Genomic DNA, 22,250 nt, shown 5'->3' on the forward strand with positions numbered 1-22,250 from the left:
GGGATTTTCCTCTGACACGTGTGATGTCACATTAGCCACAGCCAGTACAATACGAGTGGGAAATGATGGCTTTTGTCTTTCATTACGATTTAAAGGCTGTTTTGTCATTCAGTGTCTCTGGGAAGTGAGTCACTTTTAACAATAATTTGGATTTTTCCTTCCCTTTTTTATGCTCTTGTGAGTGAGTGAGCGAGTCAGCAATTTAGAAAAGGAAGTTTGAGCATCCAGCTGTTCATTCTGGTAGATTAAGGCTCAAATCCCTTATTTCCCCTTTTACCTTCCACTTAAATCTACCATAACATGTTAAACAGGGTTAGGGCTGTTTTTTGGTTTTAGGTCACACTTCAAATTGAGGGTTATGAGATATTTCCCAGGATAACTAAACCCAAGAGAGTCAGCAATGTCCTGTTACAGAGCTAACAGTCGTTAGCATGTTCTGTAGCTATGCTTATCACAGCAAAACTTGTTTGCAAGTTTATTGTACATATCGTAAACCGGTCCATCAGTATTCCCAGGCATTGGAGAATATTATATTACCTGTAGTCCACACGTGTGACTTTTGTTTTGACATTAGCATGTTGAAGTGCTATGTATGTAAAAGGCAATCGGAGCCTAATGATGACTTGGAGTGGGGAAGGGGTCGGGGTAAAGATGAGAAAAGTTTCTGTGGCATTTCTACTCATTTTTGGACATATTTCTGTCTGGGCCAAAATGCCCCAGTGTCCCTCTGGTACTGTCCTCCTTACCGATATAACACGGAAAACTGTTAGTCCAACTTGTATCTCAGATTTAGACTGATATCAACTGAATAAATCTGGCTTTTCTCACTGGCTTCTATGTCATGACAGTGGAAATTTCCAATGAATTGTGCTTGTTAGAGCCACTTGTGCTCATATATTTATCAACTATTACAGTCAGGTGAAGATGTCGAGCTATGCTGACATCTCTCGCGTCATTGGTGCAACCCTCAAACCACAGTGTATGAAAATATCCTCATTATTCATGTTCATGTTGGTGCCTCACTGCTCCACCACTGCACTCAGAGGGAGGCCACAGTGGCTTTTGAATGTTCAAACCAACATTCAAATTGGTCATGGCCATCATGGAGACCACCGCATGTTCTGAGTTGGGTGTAGTTTCCAGTTGTTCTCATAAAACCCCATCAGTTTTCCTGTATTACAACAAGATCAAGTTTACAGTAGTTCTATACTAAGACTTAGATCCATCCATACTTTGAGGGTCTTAGGTGGACCAAGCACTAATTTCAGCTGATATTGTGCACTGCACATATTGGAACCACGTTTGTCCAAAATCCATTACTGTGGGATACAGGTCATCGTCATTAGATCTGGCACTTTGCCACATTTTTAAGGTGGATTTACAACATCATCAAATTGGTCTAATTATCTGCAAGCAATGTTTCAACAACAACAACAACTACAGTATTTGAACTGATGCTTTGTGTTGAAAGAGATTGTGTTATGATGTTAAATGGTGGAAATCTTTAATTTGTTTCCCCCAAACCATATGAATTTCTGAATGATATTCAGAAAGATGTCCACAAACCAAAGACATGAGGTTTACTGTCCTTGTGGAGCAAAGAAACCAGAAATTATTCTGATTTTAGAAGTTGAATTTGGTGAAGTTTTTGGTGAGTTTGATTTGTTCATGATAAAAATAGTTGTAGTTTAATTATTTTTTTTCCCTTTAATATGACATCCCACCACCTGCATATTAGGGTTTACATAGGGTTTATTTGTGTGGGAATCGGTCCAATAAGACTGGATGATGTTTCACAGAAATAGCGCTGCTGTAGTGGACTGGATGCCTGCAACAGTTCAAGTGATTTCTTGAAGAATATTGTGGGAGGCATGATTCAGAATATAAGCTGTATATTATCTGGGTTTTGCTTGAATCTGGCAAGTACATATGAGCTGTTGTTCTCTGCATGTGTGCATATTGTTATAGTCGCTCTGCATTGATTCGTTTCTCTATACATGTATGTCCACACTGTATGTGTGCATTGCCGTGGTCGACTGCATCCCCCTGCCTCTGGTTAAATGAATGGCGTGCAAATGCTGCAGACTCACTGTGGGGGTAATTGAAGCATGTCATTACATGGGCAGTTAAATTGTCACTTTACTGTTGAACCTGTTTGAAATGATAATGGCGGCTCAGCTGGAGGTGGAACTGCATTGCCCTCCAGTCAGGCGTCCTGTTGCTTTTGATGTGGAATTAGCCTATTAATATTTCTGAAGCATTTCTATTGCTGTAATAGCTCTCAGACGTCTCCCTGCTAATTAACACTGGAGGAAGTCATTGACAAATAACTATATCCACGAGAATGGGGAAGTTTAACTCGCTCGCACACAACATAGTGAAGGGAAAAAAAATGGTGCTGTTGCATATTAATTCTCATTCATGTACTGAATCAAGCAAGAACATGAGATCAGTTTCATGTTTTTAAATATTAAACGGGTGTAAGCAGTGTTCCTGTCTTGTCAGTGTCACTCTTAAGTGTTTAACGGTGAACTACAGGGTGTCTACTCTGACATTACTGTGTTTTCCATGTAAAACAATCTAGTTTTTCAATGCAAATGTGCATGTGTTTGTTTTTACGTGTCGTGGCATTGCATAGTCTTGGATCATGCTGGTTAATTAGCACCAGGAGGGGAGGGGTTTGTTGTATTGGAAGTGCATGGGTAATGACCTTGTTGGCATAGTAGCAGCATGCTCAATGGGCCGTGTGTGTGTATGCGTGTGTGCACAGCCAGTATACACCAGCCAGCCAAATGCCTTGCCATCAGTACGACATCTCTTGGCACATGACTCTGGCAGGCGGACTTGTTTGCAGGACTCGCAGCCCTCTCCCTCTTTACACATCACAGATGACTGTCTGCAACCTTTAGTTGTCATCGTGTAAATGAATATGACCTTGTGAATTATTAGTTTGCTAAATTGAGTTGTCAAATCCATAAATCATTTTTCATTTGCCATTTGTAAGAGGACTTGTCTTTTTGTGGTTTCTAGTATCCTTAGACTCTATATTTAGTACTAGGACTTTGGATAGGAACCAAAGTGCTACTCAAAAACATCTCCTATTGCAGGGTTTGGCTTTATTTATTTTTCTTGTACAGGTGGAAATAAAACGAGATTGTGAAGTAGGTGGAAATGGGATTCTTATTCACTGCATGCAAGATTGTTGAGCTCCAGTTTTTAATTCACCTGTAATCCTGGGATAAGGAATGTTCAGCAACATTCACAGAGACTGGGACACTCATCATACAGTAGTTTTACCATTTATTGCAATAAATGCAGTTGGACGTTGGCGCTGATGGCTCCGCTCTTTTAAACGGGGAGTGCAGGAAACCCACATATGCATAGGAAGACCAAGCAAGACACTGAATAACACTTTTGAACCTATTAACTCAGAACTAGAAAGGTGGAGGCTGGGGTGGTGGTGGCCAAGCTTCATCATTGTCAGCGGTGTGAGGCAGCATTGGCGTCGCAAGAAATTGGTGAGGAAGGAGTGTTATTTAAATATGATTAGTCTAAACTTGCCCAACTTGTACATCACGGCCTGCCAATTTCATTTCATCACTGTGTTTGCAAGGATTTTGCATCTAAACTGATTAAGGTCCAATGTCTTTTTCCTAGTAAACCAGCTACTTTTTAAGATTCCCCCCCCCCCCATTGAAACCTCTGTGCTATTAAAGGGTGTCAAGGCGTTGTGACCTTGAGCTTGTTCCTAGTTCCAGACATTAATGCCTCACAGCATATCAGTAGTTAATTATATCGAAGAAATTATCTTCCACTTAGTCTTAGCAACTAATTTGAATAGAAGATTTAACTGTGTATTTGAGAGTTGATTAACTGATCAATTTATCAAACTGTTTAACTGTTACTCGCACTGAGGCAGCTTTTATCCATTAACCCCCATTAAGATTGATGGAGTACCACTGTTATGGATGCATAATTTTACCAGCATTGTGCAAAAGACGGCCAAGGTTTTCACTCCTCACAGTGCCCTTGCAGAAGGAGTCGTATAGACTCAGCCCTTGTAAAACCAAAAGCTGGGATTGACATCACAGATTAATAAAGATTACATGCCATGATTACTGGCCATGGGATGAATCGTAATGACCTCGTGTCCCATCAGAGGGCAATAAATCAAGAGATGTCAGTGGAGGTCCCAGTGGAAGAGCTGGGAACAGGGAGGAGGACATTCATGTCACCTCTTAATGACATGGGAAACGGAAATAGCTCAAGGTTACAGACATTTTTTTTTTTATCTAATCTGTAAACTTTATAGTTACTGCATGAGTGGCACCATAAAATGGCTACTCGGATTAATTCCCCAAGTTCACTCAACAGTTGATACCCTGACTTTACCCAAGGGGGTGAAATTTGTCATTGAAACCTCAGTCTTTCAATAGAGATGCACCCCTCTATTGATAGCGAATTGTTTCCAGGCTGGGATCTTGCATGGGATTACACACCAGGCCTGGATCTCACATTCTTAGTTTCTCCTGATGCAAACACGCACATGGCCCCACATGCAGAGGCCTGACCCCTCTTTTGAAAAAGGAGCGTGCAGATCCGATGCTTAGTGACCCCAACCTGCCCCGGCTTCCACTTCCCACTGCCACCTCACTCTGTTTCCATTTGATTTTCATTCCACTCACCCACCCAACCCTCATCTGTCGTGGGAAACTACACCTGTGGCTCTCCCCAGACATCACCATGGTCCTATCCTCTAGCTTCACAAGAATGGCCTTTTGTGATGACTGAATGGACTTTACCTGGAGAGTCGGTTATAGATGTGAAGAAGACCCCAACACAGATTTACTGAGTATATGAGTATAATCAATATGCCTCCCCCCTCCTCAAATTAAAGGAGGATTTCTTACTGTAAATCCTTTAATCCATTAGGGGAAGGACCTGGTTGAGTTTTAGAGATCTAACACATTTTTAATTCTTCATATTCTTTGAAGTAACCCTGTGAAATATTGTTGGTGTGTGTGCGTTGGCAAAAAGGCGGGGTTATTAAGGCCAGGACTCTTGCCGGAACCATTAGCGGCTTCTTTTTTTAGCTGTGTAACTGTCCTGGCCAGGCTCAGTTGCACACATGCTCATGCTAATTGTCCGCATGCTGAGTCTCCTCATGGACAAGGCTTTTGATTGGGATGGGGGTGAGTTACGGTGTTGGGGTAAGAGTCTTTGTTCAATAGCCTGTACCCCTTCCCTCCCCCACTCCTTCCCTTTATCCCCCCCTGCCCTCCACCTATCTTTTTTCCGACCATTTGGGCAGCTGTCACTTAATCCAGCTAATCACAGACTGGGATGTTATGTGGGAAACCAGACTAGTCCGTGGCTTTGCTCAAGCCCGACACACACTGACTTGGGGGGCTATTTAGCAAAATGTTAACAACATGTAGGCATGTGAGCAAGCCTGGCTTTTGGGTAAACCCTTAAGGTTAGGGTCACAATATGGCCACCTGTTCTGACTTTGGTCTTTGATGAGATTTGTCTCCAACACTTGCATTTTGTCACAAAACGGGCAGCCATCGTTTTTTGTCATTAAATCATGCTCAGCCACTTGTAGTTCATTGCAGGGACTGGCATATATGCACACACCCCACTCACATGCTCGGTCTGGGGCAGCCAGCCCACTCTTTTGTGGTGGGGGGAGGGGAGATCGGTGGAAAGGTCAGAAGCCGAGCTACATATTGTGGGATGATCCACGTTCATGTCAAATAATCCATCTTTGAGGCCGCATCTGTTGTGCGTCTTTAGTTGGACGGGGTTGCCAGCGCTTCCGGCAACGGCAGCACGAGCATCGCTCGTTGTCTGCCTCCACCCCCAGACTCCCCTTTACCCCTTTTAACTATAGCGTTTCCTGCTTTGTTCGAGCATCTTGTATCTCGCCGGCAGCTACAGTCTCGCGCAACTACCACTCGTCGCCCAAACTCTGACCCAAGCCCTTTAGCTCACCTCTGTCCCATCATCTTCTCATCCTGTCTCTCGTCACCCGTGGTCCTCCACAATAACACTCCCCTCCCCTTCCTCCCGCCACCACCCACAGCCAGACAAGCCTACTTAATCCCACAGCCCAGCAGCAACCAGCCTACCAGCTTGTTGGTCCCCCAGATCGACAACACAGACACACACGCGTGCACACACACACACACACACACACACACACACACACACATTTTCCAATCCCCATCTTGATTTCTCTCTCTGTCTTTTATTTAAGCAACAGACCCTCCGGTACTTTCCCAATCCTTTATTTTTCGACCATTATCCCCAGACCCGCGTCCTGTCGATGACTTTACAGTAGAGGTCACAGCAGTCACACTGCGGCTACTACAACTGTCAGTGGTGGTGACGTAATGAATGCTATTTAGGTCAGCTGGTTGCCTAGCAGTGGTTAGTTCCCATCTGTGTGTGTGTGTGTGTGCGTGTCTGTGTGTGTTTGCAGTTATGATATGATACAATAGGATTATTTCTCTTGTCACCCCATACTAATTCTGGAAATAGTGTTGTTAATAACTTTGATGACTGATTATCTGGCATTTAAATATGACAGTTCTCTTGTCCCAGTTTCACATCTGTGACTGATGCATTAAAATTTCCCTATGTATAGACAAAATAATTGATTGTTTGAGAAAATAATTAGAAGGTTGTTTGATAAATCAAAGCTGCAGTTGCTGACCTAATAACCATAGGATTTTACCAGAATTGAATTCAGTCTGGACCCCATATTTTAACTGAAAAATTGTATACAGTGAATATTAATGACACAACTAATCATTTACTGTAAACTGAAACTCATTAATTAAGGCTCTATATCTCTTGTGTCGGTCAGCAGTTAAGTATATCTTGGTGTGAAACCAGATAATCCCCTTAGCCACTGATTTACCTCACTGTCTGACAACCAAGGACAAAGCCAAGCAGAGTTCATCTGACATGGCTAATGTTGGCAAAGTGACCTTTCTTATTGTGCGTTGTTATCTGACGAGGCTCGCTTTTCCTAAAAAAACAAAAAAAAAACCATAGTGGTAAAATAGTCTGCCTTTCTCCAATGTTTCTTGTTTTAATCCAAATTAATTTTGGGAGATAGGGTTAATTTAAACTGTCCATGTAGGTATTGGTTAAGCTGGTTGTTGGAACGTAAACCCTTATGTCAGTGTCTCCGTAATCAGTGAGGGGTTTTGGGGACATTTTAAGTAAAAAAAAAAAATCACCTGCACCAGTAAAAAACCACAGTTTGTGTTTGAGACTATTATTTTGTAGATTAAAATACTAAGAAAACTTAAATTTTTTCACCCCTAAACAGAACCAGACTATCTTGGTTTGCCTCAAGATTTTATGCTAGGCTAAGCTAACCTAAGCAAACCATCTCCTGGCTCTAGCTTCATATTTAGCATACTTTTAGGAATTTGAGTAGTTAGCAGTTCATTTTCAAGGACAACAGCACATTAAAAATTGATTGGAAAAAGTGTGAGAATAATAATTGACTGATTTGAAATTGTGTTATGTTTTGTCAATATTATTGCAGAGTATGAGTTTTTAACTCTTTTAACTCTCTCTTTTATGGCTAAATTTAGTTCTGACTAAAACTATTGTGTTAATTAAAACCAAAATTTGACCGTATTACTTGCAGCACCGAATAGGTTTCTTACATTACATTCTTAAATACAGCAACATGTCAACTGTCATTTCCTGCTTTTGTTTTATAAAAGAAAATGAACACTATATTATTTGTCAGAAATCTTTTGATGCAATTGTATGCTTTTGTAAAGCCCAATAAACAAAGTTAGGGGGAACAAATTTCGTTCTTTAGTAGAATTGCACCAAGAAAGTTGTTTTTCTTGTTGAGTAAATGGTTAAATTAAATTCATCATGAGTAATAAACATACAAAATGTGTTTTTCGCCATCCTTTTCCTCTTAATTCCACGATGACAGTGCACATTCTGTACATGATGCATTCATATCTCGACACTGCAGCCCAGGCAGCTGTGTCCCTGTGCATCCTGTACTGTCCACGTCTCAGTCCTGCAGCTTGTCTTTGCCTCCTCCTCGTCCTCCTCCCACAGTTGTACTTTACTGTATCTTCCTATCTCATCACTGACTCATTGAGTTTCATCGGCAGCGTAACTCGACCTCACTCCGGGTAACGGGGCCAAGTTGCATTACGAGACTTTGTAGTTGCAACAAAATCGATTTTTGCATCATCATCTTTGAGCGTGTGGTTGTGGAAGAGATGCTTGACTATGGCCTTAAACTGGTACAAACACATTTTGATTGTATTTTACTTGAATTTAAATTTGGCATTTCATTGGAATTTGCTAATATTTATAAGAAACAGAGTATATTTTATGCAAAGTACACGTTTTGTAAGTTTTTCTTCTCATGCACAAGTCATGTGTCCTTATAGTTGATGTTAATATGCTGCCTGTGCGCAATCATTTCCTGAGATCATTTACAGTAAAAGTATTGATTTATGATTTCTAAAACGGGTGATTGAATTTCTTCATATTACTCATGTTGTAGGGAACTTTCCTTCAGCAGCATGTTTGTTCCACACCACCTTGGTCTGTGGCTGAAGTGTCAGAGATGTTAGGCTGGGTGAACCCTGTCAAATCCGCCAGAGATTTGGTTTCGCTCTGCAGACACGTCTGGTAAGGACGTTGGTCTTTGGCCAACCACAGAATCCCTGGAAAAAGGGAATCGATCACAAAACCTGTTGGTTTTTTTTTATCCCATGGCACGCTAGAGGTGGACTTAACAAATAGCTACACTTTCCATTTTTAGGCATGTCCAATTGTGAGCCAGGCTACAGAGATGCTGAAATGAAATCTTTGCATTGAATAAGATGAACTCTTCAGCCGTGTACTTGTCCTCAGTTTTACCTGACTCCTCTTTCTTTCTGTCTCTTCAGCGGACGTACACGTTGATCGTAGAAGCCTGGGACTGGGACAACGCCACACGCAGCAGTAAGTCCACACAGAGTATTTCAATACTGTGACGTCCACAACCTGCAACTAGATGTAGATGGAGTTGAGCAGCTTTAAATTTCAATTTCTATTTGGGATTTTATTGCATTATTTTTAATATTAAAGGAAATATTTCGGCACATTTCTGATGACGATACGAAATATTGTGTTATAGATAGTTTTTAAAGTCGTGGCACAGACGTTCTTTGGATGTAGTGACGTCATGAATTGACCATGTAATATGATCACATTTACATGATCTTTGACCTCAAATACAAAAGACCGTACATTGCCACCTCTAATGAATCTTTGGCACCTCTCTTCTCGAATTTCTCATCACTTATGATGCAATGCATGCATTTTGGCGAAATATCTGCAGTAAGTCAGTGTTAGCCCACTGTAAATGTGACTTGGACTCTTTCATATTTCAACTTAACTCAAGCAAGTCCTATCGCCTCTTGGCGATTCTTAATATTTTGCTTTCTTAACAGTAACTCTATTAAATTTCTGCAGTTAGCAGGTTGAAAACACCTAAGATGCTTCGTATACAATGCAAGTCTTGGCTCTCCTTAGCTATGTTGGCTCGGGCGGTGAGTGCTGACCAGCTGTATCCTGTTTTCCTTCACTTATGTCCGCTGGGTGGACTCCTGTACAGAGCCCCTCTTTCCCGTCTGAGCAGTAGCTCAGTCTGGGAGGAAGAGGACCCGCTGAGGACAAAAATGTCTGCATGAGTGGATGCAGCTTTGATGTGCAGTGAGACAGTGGCATTTATTCATGACTCTCAAATTCCTTTCTGTGCATGCAAGTGTCGGCATGAATGTGTTTTATATCACTGGACCCGACCCTCGCTAGTCAAAACTTCGCACTTGGCTTATTCATGTGAGGTCATTGCATCCTGTTTTGCCCACGACATCAAACGCATTTCCACTTGTCCATTCAGACAATGGAGAAGAAATAGATTTTGACATCACGGCTCTTTTATTAGCCCGTTGCTCAACTTGTGTCGTCTCCAGTTTCTCCAGTTATTGTGCACATTCGCAGTAATTAGTCCTGATCGCTCTGGTTGATATAAGGACTTAATGTTGCTTGTCCAATTGGTTTCCTGCCAGCCAGAAGGCCTTCGGCCAAATGGCTACAGAGGAGCAAAATAGATGTGTTGTCAGTGCGAGGGTGCAAGACATAACAAACACTTATTTAACACTTATAAATGGAGGCATTTAATCGAAGATTAGAGAAGGCAAATGCTCTTTTTCACTTCCAAAATTTTAAAAGCTGAATTGATCCTGATCTGGGGTATTACACATCAGATGACTTCAGCCTTAAATGTCATGAGTTTAAGAAACATAAATGCATGGAACAAATGTATAGAAGCAAGCAAATCAGTATAAACTGCTATTAAATGGAACATTAATAATAAAGCTGTTTCTGGTTTCAGTGAGAAGTAGAAATAAATAAATAAATGCTGTAGTTTCTCTTCATCATTCTGCATCTGTACAGCTGTGAGCACTGGCATTCTAAGTTCCCCACTCAATCATATCATCATAAGAGGTGTGGTATTTTAACCTAAGGCTACATCTGAACCACTTTGCTGTTTTTTTAAAATGCATAAATCCAGCCTCGGCTACGCCCGCTGTCCACACGACCGCCATGTTTTCAAGCCCTAAAAACAGATGTTTTTAAATGCTGCATTTTTGTCTGGACAGGCAGACACGATGATGAGTAATTGTTTCTGCTGTATCGCCGATCAGTTTGTATTCCACAAGGGGGCAGTGTAACTTTAGCACCTGCTTAGAGCAACTACGTATAATATAGTGTAAACACCAGTGACACTCATCTTAATTATCCAGAGTTTTTCCTGCTGTGTTCTCACATAATCTAATCTAGATATTACCCATAAATTTGACCTAGGAACTGGCAGAACTTCGAAGTTCCGTAAAGTTTTTCCGGAGTGACTATCGTGGACATTTCGTCGCATTTAAGGACAATTTCAGGAAAATGTCCCGACGTCAGATATGCACACACTTGGCTGCATACAGATATGCACTCTTAGATTCTTGAACTTCACCAGCTCTCTGGCCTGAATCAGCAGCAACCACATGTCTTGTCCTACGCAAGAGGCGACCGGTGCGATGGGTCCGTCAGTGAGATTCCTCTCCTCCAGCGTCACGTCCTCCGCTCTGCCTCCCTCCCTCTCTCTCCCCTTCCCCCTGTGTCCTCAGGAAAAGCAGCCGGCTGTTTTCCTTGTGTTTATCGAGCAGGAAGTGGAGTGGACCGTTCAGCCGGGCTCAGTGTTTAGACATGGAGGTAGCAGAGCCCGGCTCGGGGCCTGGAGCCCATTGTTCTCTATCTGGCAACTGTTATTTCTGTTATTGTTGCTTAATTCTGTCTGACATTGTGTCAGTCCCCAGCAGAGGAAGGTGTGTGTGCATATGTGCGTGTACGTGTGTGTCCATGGTGCATTGCAGTCCAAAGCCATGGAGAAAGAGGAAATCACAGACCCCCTATTTCCACAGAGATTGTTTGCCAGCCTTGATCCCACTGTGATAAAGATTGCTTTCTTTCTGGAGACTGCAGCGAGACCCGCGGAGGCAAACAATGTTTAATGCGCGTGTTGGCGCGCTGGAGGCTAAATGGTAGCATCCCCTCGACATGACAGTGCACACACACACACACACACACACACACACACACGGGGAGATCAGAGGCACCGGCGATGTGTGCCGTCAAGAGAAAATTGATCAATTTGCAGACGATGAATTTCAATGGTGTACTTAAAATTCAGTGGGTACTTTCCACCCGGACACAATGTGATCTAAAAGCGTCTGTCTGCTGAATAACAATGCACTGAGAGGGAGTGACTTTGCATCAGAATAAAGGAGGTTTCCCTTCTTTCTTTCTCCAGTGTCCTTGTTTCAGAGAACTCTTTTTATCAGATGCAGATTTGACTGACGGTATTTGCAGCAACTTTGTGAACTGACTGTTTAAGTGTCATCTTTTTTGACTTTTGTTCTGAAGTTGTGTGTAAGGGCTATAAGTTAGGATGCCAATGTCTCCAGAAGTGGCTCCAACTTCTTCCAACAAGGATTTTCTCCTACCAGCTCCCTGGTCAAATTTCCAATCAATGTTATATGAGAAGAAAACACAGCTGAAAAATCTCATGAACATGTATCCTTCCTCTGACCCATGAAAGCTATAGCCCCATTTGTCATAATGTTCTTTACATTTTGAACCGAAAATTGGGATCAAGCTCTGGTAAATGTCCGAAAAATTGGGTCCACATACAATGACTATATTGTGCTTTTAGACAGGTGATAACCCAAATGGCTCAAGATTAATCTCATGTTTGGACATCCAAATTACTATCCAAAGTGGAATTTCCACTTGTTCAACTTTCCCTAACTGTTTTTAAATAGTTAATTTTGAAGATAATTTTCTTACTTTTAATTATGCACATTTTGTTTAATATTCCTTTTATTTTGCACTGCGTATTAAAGTAAAAACTAGATATTGATTGGTGCATATCATTTGCTCTGTACATGGGTCACCATAGTATGGAATTTCTCCCACATTAATTTTTTGTGTTTTCTTTGCCAAGTTGACTTAAAACTGCTTAGAAAGGTCAAAGCTAACAGTTCCGTGCCAAAACTGCATGTTTTGATATAACATTCTGTCACAAATTTTGTGACAAAATTACGTATGGTAATGTACTAATAAGCAAACCAGATTAAACGGTGATAGTTGTTGGTCAGTAATGGCAACCTCCTGGAGGTCTGTTGTCCCTGTGAGGTTGCCAGGCAACCAGCTGGGCTATTGACTCATTAGATACTATTGTTTATTGTTGATATTCTTAGTTTGTTTGTTAGATTCTATAGACAAAGGCTCTATAAGGAGAACAATGTCAAGTGTCATTTTGTTCTCCGGTAAAAAATAATTCCGTCTCCGTCTTTGTTTCAGATGAGGAGGAGCTGCTGATCGAGCGCAGCTCTCGCACCGGCATGATCAACCCCGGTGACCCCTGGCAGACCATCCTGTACGACGGCCCCGTGGCTCGGCTCGTCTATCGCATCCGCGTGCGGTGCGACGACAACTACTACGGCAACAAGTGCAACAAGCTGTGCGGTCCCCGGGACGACTACTTCGGTCACTACCGCTGTGAGTCGTCGGGGGCTCAGGTGTGTCTGGACGGCTGGATGGGACCCGACTGCCGCACAGGTGAGCGCCGCCGCCGTCGAGTTATAGACGTTGTTTGTTGTGTGTTTATAATCAGTTTGTGGAATCAGATCAAATCAGACTACCACTGAAATTATTCCAAAGCTGTAGTGATTCATCTACGAGCTGATGGCGGATATGATTAAGTCTGCAGCTGTTTGGATAATCAGCAGATCAAACATTTGCTGCTTCTCAAATGTGACAAAATTGATTATTATCTTTGCTAAAGTGATAGTAAACGATCTATATTGTCTTGGGGAGCTAATATATAAAGTAGATGCTGACGAAGAATATGAAACTTTCTTCAGAATATTCAAGAAGTTGTCCAATTTAACAATATAGTGGAAGAATAAAGGTGTAGATAATCTAAGGATCACAAGAAGGAAAATACACTATATACACAATAGATAAAACTGAGAAATAAAGAGTAAAACTGTAAAAAAGTCAGCAAACAGGGAATCTCTCAGGACATAAAGGTTGTCTGTTACCTCTGTAAATCAAATGACAGTGTTTTTGGAGACAGCGTGATGGACGTTGGGATCTGTTAATGTTGAAACACATTAGCGTTGGGGTCGTGTTTGTGGGTGGTGCTGGAGAGAGAGAGAGTGGGGGGCCTCAATTAATCACCACACTGACCTTAGAAGTGGACGGGTGAAAAGAGGAGGGTAGGGCAGCGGGGGCTTGGCTGCTGTTAAGAGGGTGTGGGGGGCGGGCGGTTTAGTGTTGTAGATGCAGGCTATAAAGTCCCACCCATGTCCTCATCCATGAATTCTCACGTCTTGTTGCACTTGTTAGAAAGATGAGCTTCTGCTCCTCCCACTTTTCCATGTCGTCTCCTCCTCTCTCTTGTTCTGAAGAACATCTTTTTATGAGAGGGAATTATAATAAAATGTGTCTCAATCTCTGTTTTATTCTTTTCAGCGATCTGCAAACAAGGATGCAACCTGTTACACGGCGGCTGCTCTTCCCCAGGGGAATGCAAGTAAGACGAGCACAGATCTCGCCGTCTCTTTTTCATGCAGATGAACACGACTGTCGGACTGTTTTTCTTTTTGTTTGGTCTTTAATGTGCTGCTTTATAAATGCTTTATCAAGATTAAAGGTCTAGAGTGTAACATTTAGCAGGGTTTGTTGGCAGAAATGGGATGCACCACCATAGTAGTAATATATATTTGTTTTTTGTAGCTTTAGAATAAGCCTTTAAGCCATCGTGTTTCTATAGCAGCCTGAATGGATGTGGGTTTTTTTGGGTTGGAAGCAGAAGCGTGATACAAAAAGACCAGATGCATACACCAGTGAAGAGGAGGGAAGGAAAATCAGGAAAATCATTTGTTGCAATCTGAATTCTCACCATTAGATGTCAGTGATTCTTACACGCTGGACTTTTTTGGACATTACGAGCAAAACCCATGTTCTCCTATGGTCCGGCAAGACCCCAAAGCACTTGTCCAGATAAATATAGATAAGAAGTACATTGTCATTATATGAGCAAGCATACAACAAGGGAATTGCAGGATAAATGGATGAAATGAAGGCGCACAAAAGTAGGTATGGAACGTCGAGAATAGCCACGGTCGCTAGTTTATTTTCATCCTGTTATCTTGAAGATAACAGGGCTCGTTTTCTAGTGATGAAGTGAAGAATCTGCCTCATCGTGAGATAACTGAATTCATAAATCTTCACAGGAACCAGTTATCCTGAGTTTACACGTTGATTTATCACAAGAAAACTGATTATATCCTGGATTTTGAGGTGACCTTATGAAAACATAGTATGCTCTGGTACACATAAAAGTTAAAAAAACTTTAGTGGCGACACAGGGCTCGTTAATGTCACATTTCCCCTCAACTCAAGTAAGAAGCAGGCTGACGCAAACCAAAAACCTCCTTTTCTCCTCAGAAAAAAAAAATGAGCTGGAATAAATGTGCCTGCATGTTGGTGCAGCCCAGCAGTTGTACCACACTGTGGCCACGCCTGTTGCCATGCGTCTCCGTCTGTCTTCTGCCCCAAACATCTCATTCTCTGCTGTAGACACGTAGTCTGTTTGGTTTAGAAAATTGGCTTCTGTACCGACTCGAAATGAAGCTGCCGTAGAGGTTTGATTAAGCCGACGTTCTGATCTTAAACGCCTGCTGGAATGATTGATTGAGCTAAAGGCACCTTCGTCTGTCGAAGCCTGCTGTGTTTGTGTGTGCCAGCCTCTCTTTCACACAAAATCTACACCTCACTTCAAAAGATAAGGGCAACGCCAACGTCTGCCTTCTTGTATTTTTATCCACCCCGAAATCCTCCGCAGAATACCAAGCATCTCGCAGCGGCTCGGGAAGGGACTTGTGAATTTGACCACTGTAAACGTGCTGGGAATCGTCATGATCCTTCCCCATCCGCATTGCGGTCCGCGTTGAAGGGCAGGGGGCAGGGGAGGAAATGAATATCCCACTGTGTCATGTACGTTTCCCAAAGTGGAAACGAGAGGTAGATAAAGTAGTGTGGAATGGCCTCATTGCTCTACGATTTCAGGATGTGGTACATCCCGTCGTCATTCGTGAACCCTCCCTCCCACCTGCCGGATGCAAAGAGACACTTGCCTCTGCGTATCGGGAGGACGGTTTTGGCTGGGAGCCCGAGGAATAGCGGGGGATGACCAGCTTTTAGGAAACTGCTCCGCATTTTCTCTCCCACGTCTGCCTCTATCAGCAGGCTGCATCCTTACTCCAGTTAGCAGCGCACAGAGAAGCAGAGAGGAAAGCGGCTTATTCTTAAGAAATGTCAAGTTCCAGTCAACAGGAAAAGTGGCGTGAATGGAGGAGAGGCAGTAAAGACTCCTTCCTGCAGTGGCATGGATTTAATGAAGCTTCAGGTCACACACAAAAAAGCTGGCATTAAATCCCCTGCCATCGCCTTTCATTCCCTTTTATTCCCCCGCAGTTTTATGGGCTCTGCCCCATTCGCCGCTGGCTTTTAAGAAAAGACAAAAGCAGCTATGTGTGCCTGTTGTCGTTGCAAATGTGCATTCAGGGTTTTTTTTATTAGCACACGTTCGACTTGTCCTGGCACATTTGTCTGTGTCCAGAGAATCGCTCGAGCGAGCAAGCGTCAACATTTTGCAGCCCTCGGCGTGTCAAAGTGCCAGGATGCTGGAATACACATCAAAAGGAGCGCCGTGCCTATACCTGCGAGGATTTTTGTGAGCAATCACGATATCCTTTGCAATCTCGAATTCCATCCTCCCCTCGCAATATGACTCCTCCACACTTTCAAAAGGCCGTCGTTTCCTTTCCAAAGTTTCCTGTTAGTGTTGTTGCCACATCGCTGGCGCAGTGTCTGAGAGCTAATCATATACAGTCGGGAGAAGCATGACAGGTATTCCCCGCCAACCCCTGCAGCCTCAGAATGGCAGTGATTTCTGAAAAGGCCCTCGTCGTCTCTCTCACACACAGCGGCAGCGGTGCCGTCTGCAGGAGACTCAAAAATAGAAGTCAATTGACAAGACAGCTGGCTCGACGACACCACGCGGCCCTGGAATAGCCCATGTTGCTGTCATGAAGCTGCAGGCGTGTATACACGCTGTCGTCTCCAGGCCAACACTCCCACCCCCCCTCAACTCTCCCCAGCCCCAGACTCCAGCCCGAGCACGGGAGCCGCTGGAAGTATTCTTAACCCCTCCTGCCCTGGAATGTCACCCTCCACTAAGATTAGTCGGCAGGAGGTCTTTTGGATATGTTTGACGATGGGAACAGGTACAACAATGGGTGGGTTTCAATGGTGTGCAGGATGCATTCAAGGTCTTTGTCCCTTTCTCACAGTTTGTACCTCCTGAATTAAGGATATTAGAGATACAAAACAAAGTTTTATCAATGATTGCACTAATCAAAACTATTTATCAGTAAATGGACTTCATGTGTGTTGGCAGAAGTTTCTTGAATGAATCTTGAAGCTTTCTAAGACACTGTAGGTGTCACATGTGGGCAACATAAGGCTCTGGGGCCAGATCTGGCCCAGAAACTTGTTTTATCTGGCCAGCGATGGATAAAACTCACGGATTATCTCAAGTTGACTCTTGCTCAGCTCAAGTGACAATGGATCAATGTTATTATATTAAGATGAGGAACAGAACCTCAGAAACAGAAAAGTTGCCTTTAATGCTTATTATTTCTTTAAAACTTTTTATTTGTGGCACTTTGCTTGCTGATTGACAGAGTGCACTTGGGCACAAGGGTTTTGACAGAGTGCACATGGGGAGAACACCCAAACTCAAACCCAACAACCTTCTTGCTGTCAGGCAACAGTGCTTGCCACTGCCAGACCATGTGACCCCCGATGAAAATATCACCATATTAATTGTTTCCAACATGCATTAATTAAATTCAGTGAATTACTTGATGATACACTTTAAGTAAGCAGGGTAAGACCTTTGTTGAAACATAGAATTAACTTAATGCAAATTTCCCTCCATTTCTATTACAACTATAACCAACTAGTCCTTTGCAGTGGATTCAGTAAAGACCTTTTAAACTGTTTAAAATGAATCTAGGAAAATAAATACATCATTATCAGGGTAGACCAGTCTTTCCTGATTCTTTGTTATCGAGTAAAATACCGATGGGAAAAAGTCAGAAAACGTATTTGGGCGACGGAATGACGACGCGCCGAGGAAAGAGAGCGACGTTTCTCTCAGAGGGAACAGACTGTGGTTCGAGGAACAAAATGATTAATGTTGTTGTTTTGGCGTCCGTGTTTGACAGGTGTAACTACGGCTGGCAGGGCCAATTCTGTGATGAATGTTTTCTCTACCCTGGCTGCGTCCACGGCACCTGCAACCTGCCGTGGCAGTGCAACTGTGAGAGGAACTGGGGAGGCCTGCTCTGCGATAAAGGTACGTCAGGTTCATCTCCTCCCACACACACACATGAATCCTCACTGTCACGCAGTATGTTCCCTCCAGCTACTGTTGCCTCAGTGTGATGACTTATAAGTGAAGCAACAAGTCAACTCCCCCAAAAAATGTTGATACAGTAACGCTGCCGTCATCGTCGCTCTCACGCTTGCATCAACCTTCGCTGCTGTTGAGTAATTTCAAATAGTCAAATCCATTTATGACACAATTGGGTGCAGTGGAGACAACATTTTTTGAATTTTATCATTTCCTGTTGCCTCTAACCATGATTTGACAGGTTTGTATGAGTCTCTCAATTAAAACAATAACAAAAGACGCAGTTGGCGGTGTCACATTCTCGATTGCAAATTGAATACTGATCTAACTACAAATCTACTCCGTTAACACGGGCAATTCTCCCGTCCTCATTTGGAGCGAAACTTCCTCAACTTGCACTGAAGCGATAACTAGCACTATAGGCGTGTTTGTAGCATCAGACATGAGGCCTTTTTCAGCTGTTGGAAAACCCTGGATAAAAGCATTTAATTAACATACTGGAACCAAGATCTTACTGCAAAGGTGTTTCCTTCCATGTATGATAATGTCATTGGAGGTCAGAGGTCAGATTTAGTGGCCTTAACAACAGATTGCTGCACTTTCAGAGCAACACAGAGCTACATGATTCTCTTCTTTTTCCACTTAGTTTACAATTGACTGGTTATTGTTACATTTATATGGTTAATAAATTATTTAAATGTGACAATAAGGCCTTAGTGTGGTACATTGCAAGCAAATGGTGGATAATCACCATGGGGACAATCGAAATGGGAAACATTAAATGAGTTGTTATGACATAAAACCAATGGTCGAAGTCTTGTAAATGTAGACCCATCCGTGCTAATATTGAGAAAAATCGTGACCTTAAAATCAGACATCAAATCGAGGTCTTGGAGAATCGTGACACCCCTAGTCGGGAAGCACAGTAGGGTCATGGGAATTTTCTATAAATTGCAATAAATCGCCTTTCTTGTAGGTTTCCTTTTACAAGTTTTAGATAATGGATGGATAGTTAAGAATCAGCACAAATACAATATTAACAGTTAAGTGTGTAAGAGGTAAAAGCCTGTTGGAGCTGACATTTTATATAAGAAACAAATTGAACAATATAATTAAAATTTTGGATTTTATTGTTAGAAAGAAAAAGAAAAAATTAGTAAATGAAAAATGTTTACACTTCAAATTTGCACACGTCTATTAAATATCACTTTACACGACTTCAAAGCATCCACCCGTCATTGAAACTACCTGAATTTCCTCCACGTTCTCTGTGTGAAGAGCAGCAGCTGGATAGTTTTACTGCCTGCGTGAATCTGAGCGGCAGCAGCGACACTCGATCCGCGCTGCCCCTTCGTCACTGGAGGCTCTTCAGTGGATGAGAAACGGGTCCTAAGATCCTGAGTGGAGACAGATCCTTGCTCATTTATTTACCAGCCCTTTTTTAGCACAGGGGTCTCAAACACAAATGAGCATCTAGACTGGTTAAGAGGACAGAATTTCAAAGTAAAGGTGTTCATTTTTTTTTTACAATAAAAACATAGTTGTGATGCAACATAAATCTAAAATGATCAAATACAAAATAAAGTGAATAACCTGTGGAGAGGTGGGTCATAACTAGGGCTGTAACTAAGCATTTTTTTTTCAAACCTGGAAAGGATCATAACTTTTAATTTATTTGTTATATGGAGCAAAGAAACCAGAAAATATTCACATTTAAGAAGCTGAAAAATCTGAAAACGTGTTTAAATTCTTCAAAAAAAAAAACACTCAAGCAGATTAGTCGATTATCAAAATAGTTGATGATTAATGTAGTAATCGATAAATAATCGACTTTCAGTCGTTTCAGTTCTAATCATAACATGAAATGAAATTATATGGGTGGGCCGCATGAAATTGATTCCGGTCCCACACATGGCCATCAAGCCCCTGAGACCTCCGCTTTGGAGTCAAAGCTCAGTTTGTACAGATAAAGATGATAAAGTACAAAAGATACAGTAGATACTGATATTTCTTAGCATTCCAAACTACATATATATATGTTATATATGCACAAGTCCGGCTGCTTCCTGAAAGAAAGAACTGGTCCGACCAATCGTCTGTATCGTGTAAATACAGCACAGTGAAGCCTCCACTGTAGTGCAGAGCAGAGCAGAGTGGTCGAGAAAACACTCTGTGCTTCTTGTTAAAGTTGACAGCTGGCGTTTTCCCGAGGCGAGCGAAGACGCTGACAAGCTTCCTGGGAATCTCCAGCACCAAGCCGAATAAATGGGCGAAGAAACAAGCAAAGAGCTGTCTCTTACAGGCTCGGTCCAATTAGCAGAGTCTGAAGGCTCGGCCGAGGCTCGTGTTGTAAAGTGCTCGCATGGACGAATTTATACTTGTTTCCAAGTGCCAACAAACTGTGATGAAACTTAAAAAAAAAGACTTAAACATTATGCACCTGTTTTCCTATCATTTTATCCCTTTGACGGTTTAATATTAAAAGTATGTGTGGCATGAACAGGAAAGTCTTAAAAGTCGTTAATGCTGCGTTTATTGACAAAGCTAAACATTGGAGCATGTCAATTAGTCTGTCAAATATTTTTTTGATTATTAATTCATTGTTTGGTCCATAAAATGTCAAAAAATCTTGAAAGATACTGATTTCTAAAGTATTTCTAAAACTGACAACATCCTCAAATGCTTTGTCCAATAATCAAAGATATTCAAGTTTTTTGGTTTCTTTGTTTTAGAGAAACAAGCAAAGAAATTATTATATATAATATTTATATGGAAGAAGCTGACTTAAACTGATTTATCAGCTATCATAATAGTTTGGAATTAATTTCGTGATTGATTAATAATCATTTATTTGTTTTAACCCCTGAGTCCAACAAACTCTACCCCAGAAGTATTCACATTATTCCTAGTAGAGCACAAAAAGCTGCATGTTTGCACTTGTTATTCACAGGAAAACCGATCTGCAGAGAATCGAGATGAAACACGAGTCATTGTCCTCGTACCTCGACTTGTATTTATTTTTAAATGCACCTCTCTCTCTCCTCCAGATCTGAATTACTGCGGTCGCCACCAGCCGTGCGTCAACGGCGGAACCTGCATGAACACAGAACCGGACGAGTACGACTGCGTGTGTCCACAGGGCTACTCCGGGAAGACCTGTGAGATCGGTGAGACACGACCCACACCGATGATATGTTATTAGTGTAACAAAAATAATGACATTAAAATCCTAAAGAGCCTGCTAATAAGTTCCTACTTTTCTATTTTCCGTTAGCTGAACACGCCTGTGAGTCCAATCCCTGCGCTAACAGCGGCACCTGCCACGAGGTTCCTGCAGGGTTCGAGTGCCAGTGTCTGCCAGGGTGGGAGGGTCCGACCTGCGCCAAGAGTGAGTGTCTTTATTGCATCTGTCTGTACAGTTCAGCCCCCCCCCCCCCTTTTTTTTTTTTTGAATAAAAATTTGCCGTGTTGGGAGATTAAGCTGGTGTGTGTTTCACCACCAGATTTGGACGAGTGTGCGTCAAGTCCCTGTGCTCGGGGAGGAACCTGCATTGACAAGGAGGATGGCTTCGAGTGTGTGTGTCCACCACAGTGGGAGGGGAAGACCTGCCAGATTGGTGAGTTTACGGACAAACGTGTACACAAAAAAGTATATTTTAAAGATTACAGGTGTAATTAATCAGTAGAGCTTTGGACGTCACAGACTCAGTTCGTTTACGCCGCCATGGTGGCAGGAAAAGGTTCTGCACAAATGAACACCACTGGTGCGAGCATAGAAACGCCAGTGATCCAACTCTGCTGAAGGGCCGGCGCAGTAAAGACATTTTGACAACGATAAATGAATGGGATGTGATGCCATTAGTCATTAGCGGTGATGGCTACTTAGCAAGGAGTCATAAGCTAACTGCTAGGCTATGGTATCAACTGTAAAGACAGTGAATGCTGTGATTAAATGAACAAAACAAAGTGTATTTCACTTTCAAAATCAGTCGAGTTGTGGTAGAGCGCAGTACTAGTAGGCGGCAGTCTGAGAGATTTTTGCGATTATCTCAATAGCCCTACTCTGCTGTCTCTCTTGAGTGTTGGTGTTCTGCTAAAATATTGT

General features: G+C 42.3%; 1 protein-coding gene across 2 annotated transcripts in view; it reads left to right on the top strand.

The window, feature by feature from the left end:
• The window catches only part of jag2b (jagged canonical Notch ligand 2b), a 50,806-nt gene that overhangs the window by 12,966 nt on the left and 15,590 nt on the right, over positions 1 to 22,250 (top strand). For both annotated transcript variants that reach the window (XM_058613874.1, XM_058613876.1), the window contains exons 3-9: positions 8,949 to 9,003; positions 12,958 to 13,215; positions 14,134 to 14,194; positions 17,958 to 18,088; positions 21,193 to 21,312; positions 21,420 to 21,533; positions 21,649 to 21,762. In XM_058613874.1, the coding sequence (XP_058469857.1) occupies positions 8,949 to 9,003; positions 12,958 to 13,215; positions 14,134 to 14,194; positions 17,958 to 18,088; positions 21,193 to 21,312; positions 21,420 to 21,533; positions 21,649 to 21,762 (853 nt within the window). The remainder of the gene's footprint in view (positions 1 to 8,948; positions 9,004 to 12,957; positions 13,216 to 14,133; positions 14,195 to 17,957; positions 18,089 to 21,192; positions 21,313 to 21,419; positions 21,534 to 21,648; positions 21,763 to 22,250) is intronic.

Source organism: Solea solea, chromosome 17 (assembly GCF_958295425.1).
Source record: "Solea solea chromosome 17, fSolSol10.1, whole genome shotgun sequence".
Classification (NCBI taxonomy): Eukaryota; Metazoa; Chordata; class Actinopteri; order Pleuronectiformes; family Soleidae; genus Solea; species Solea solea.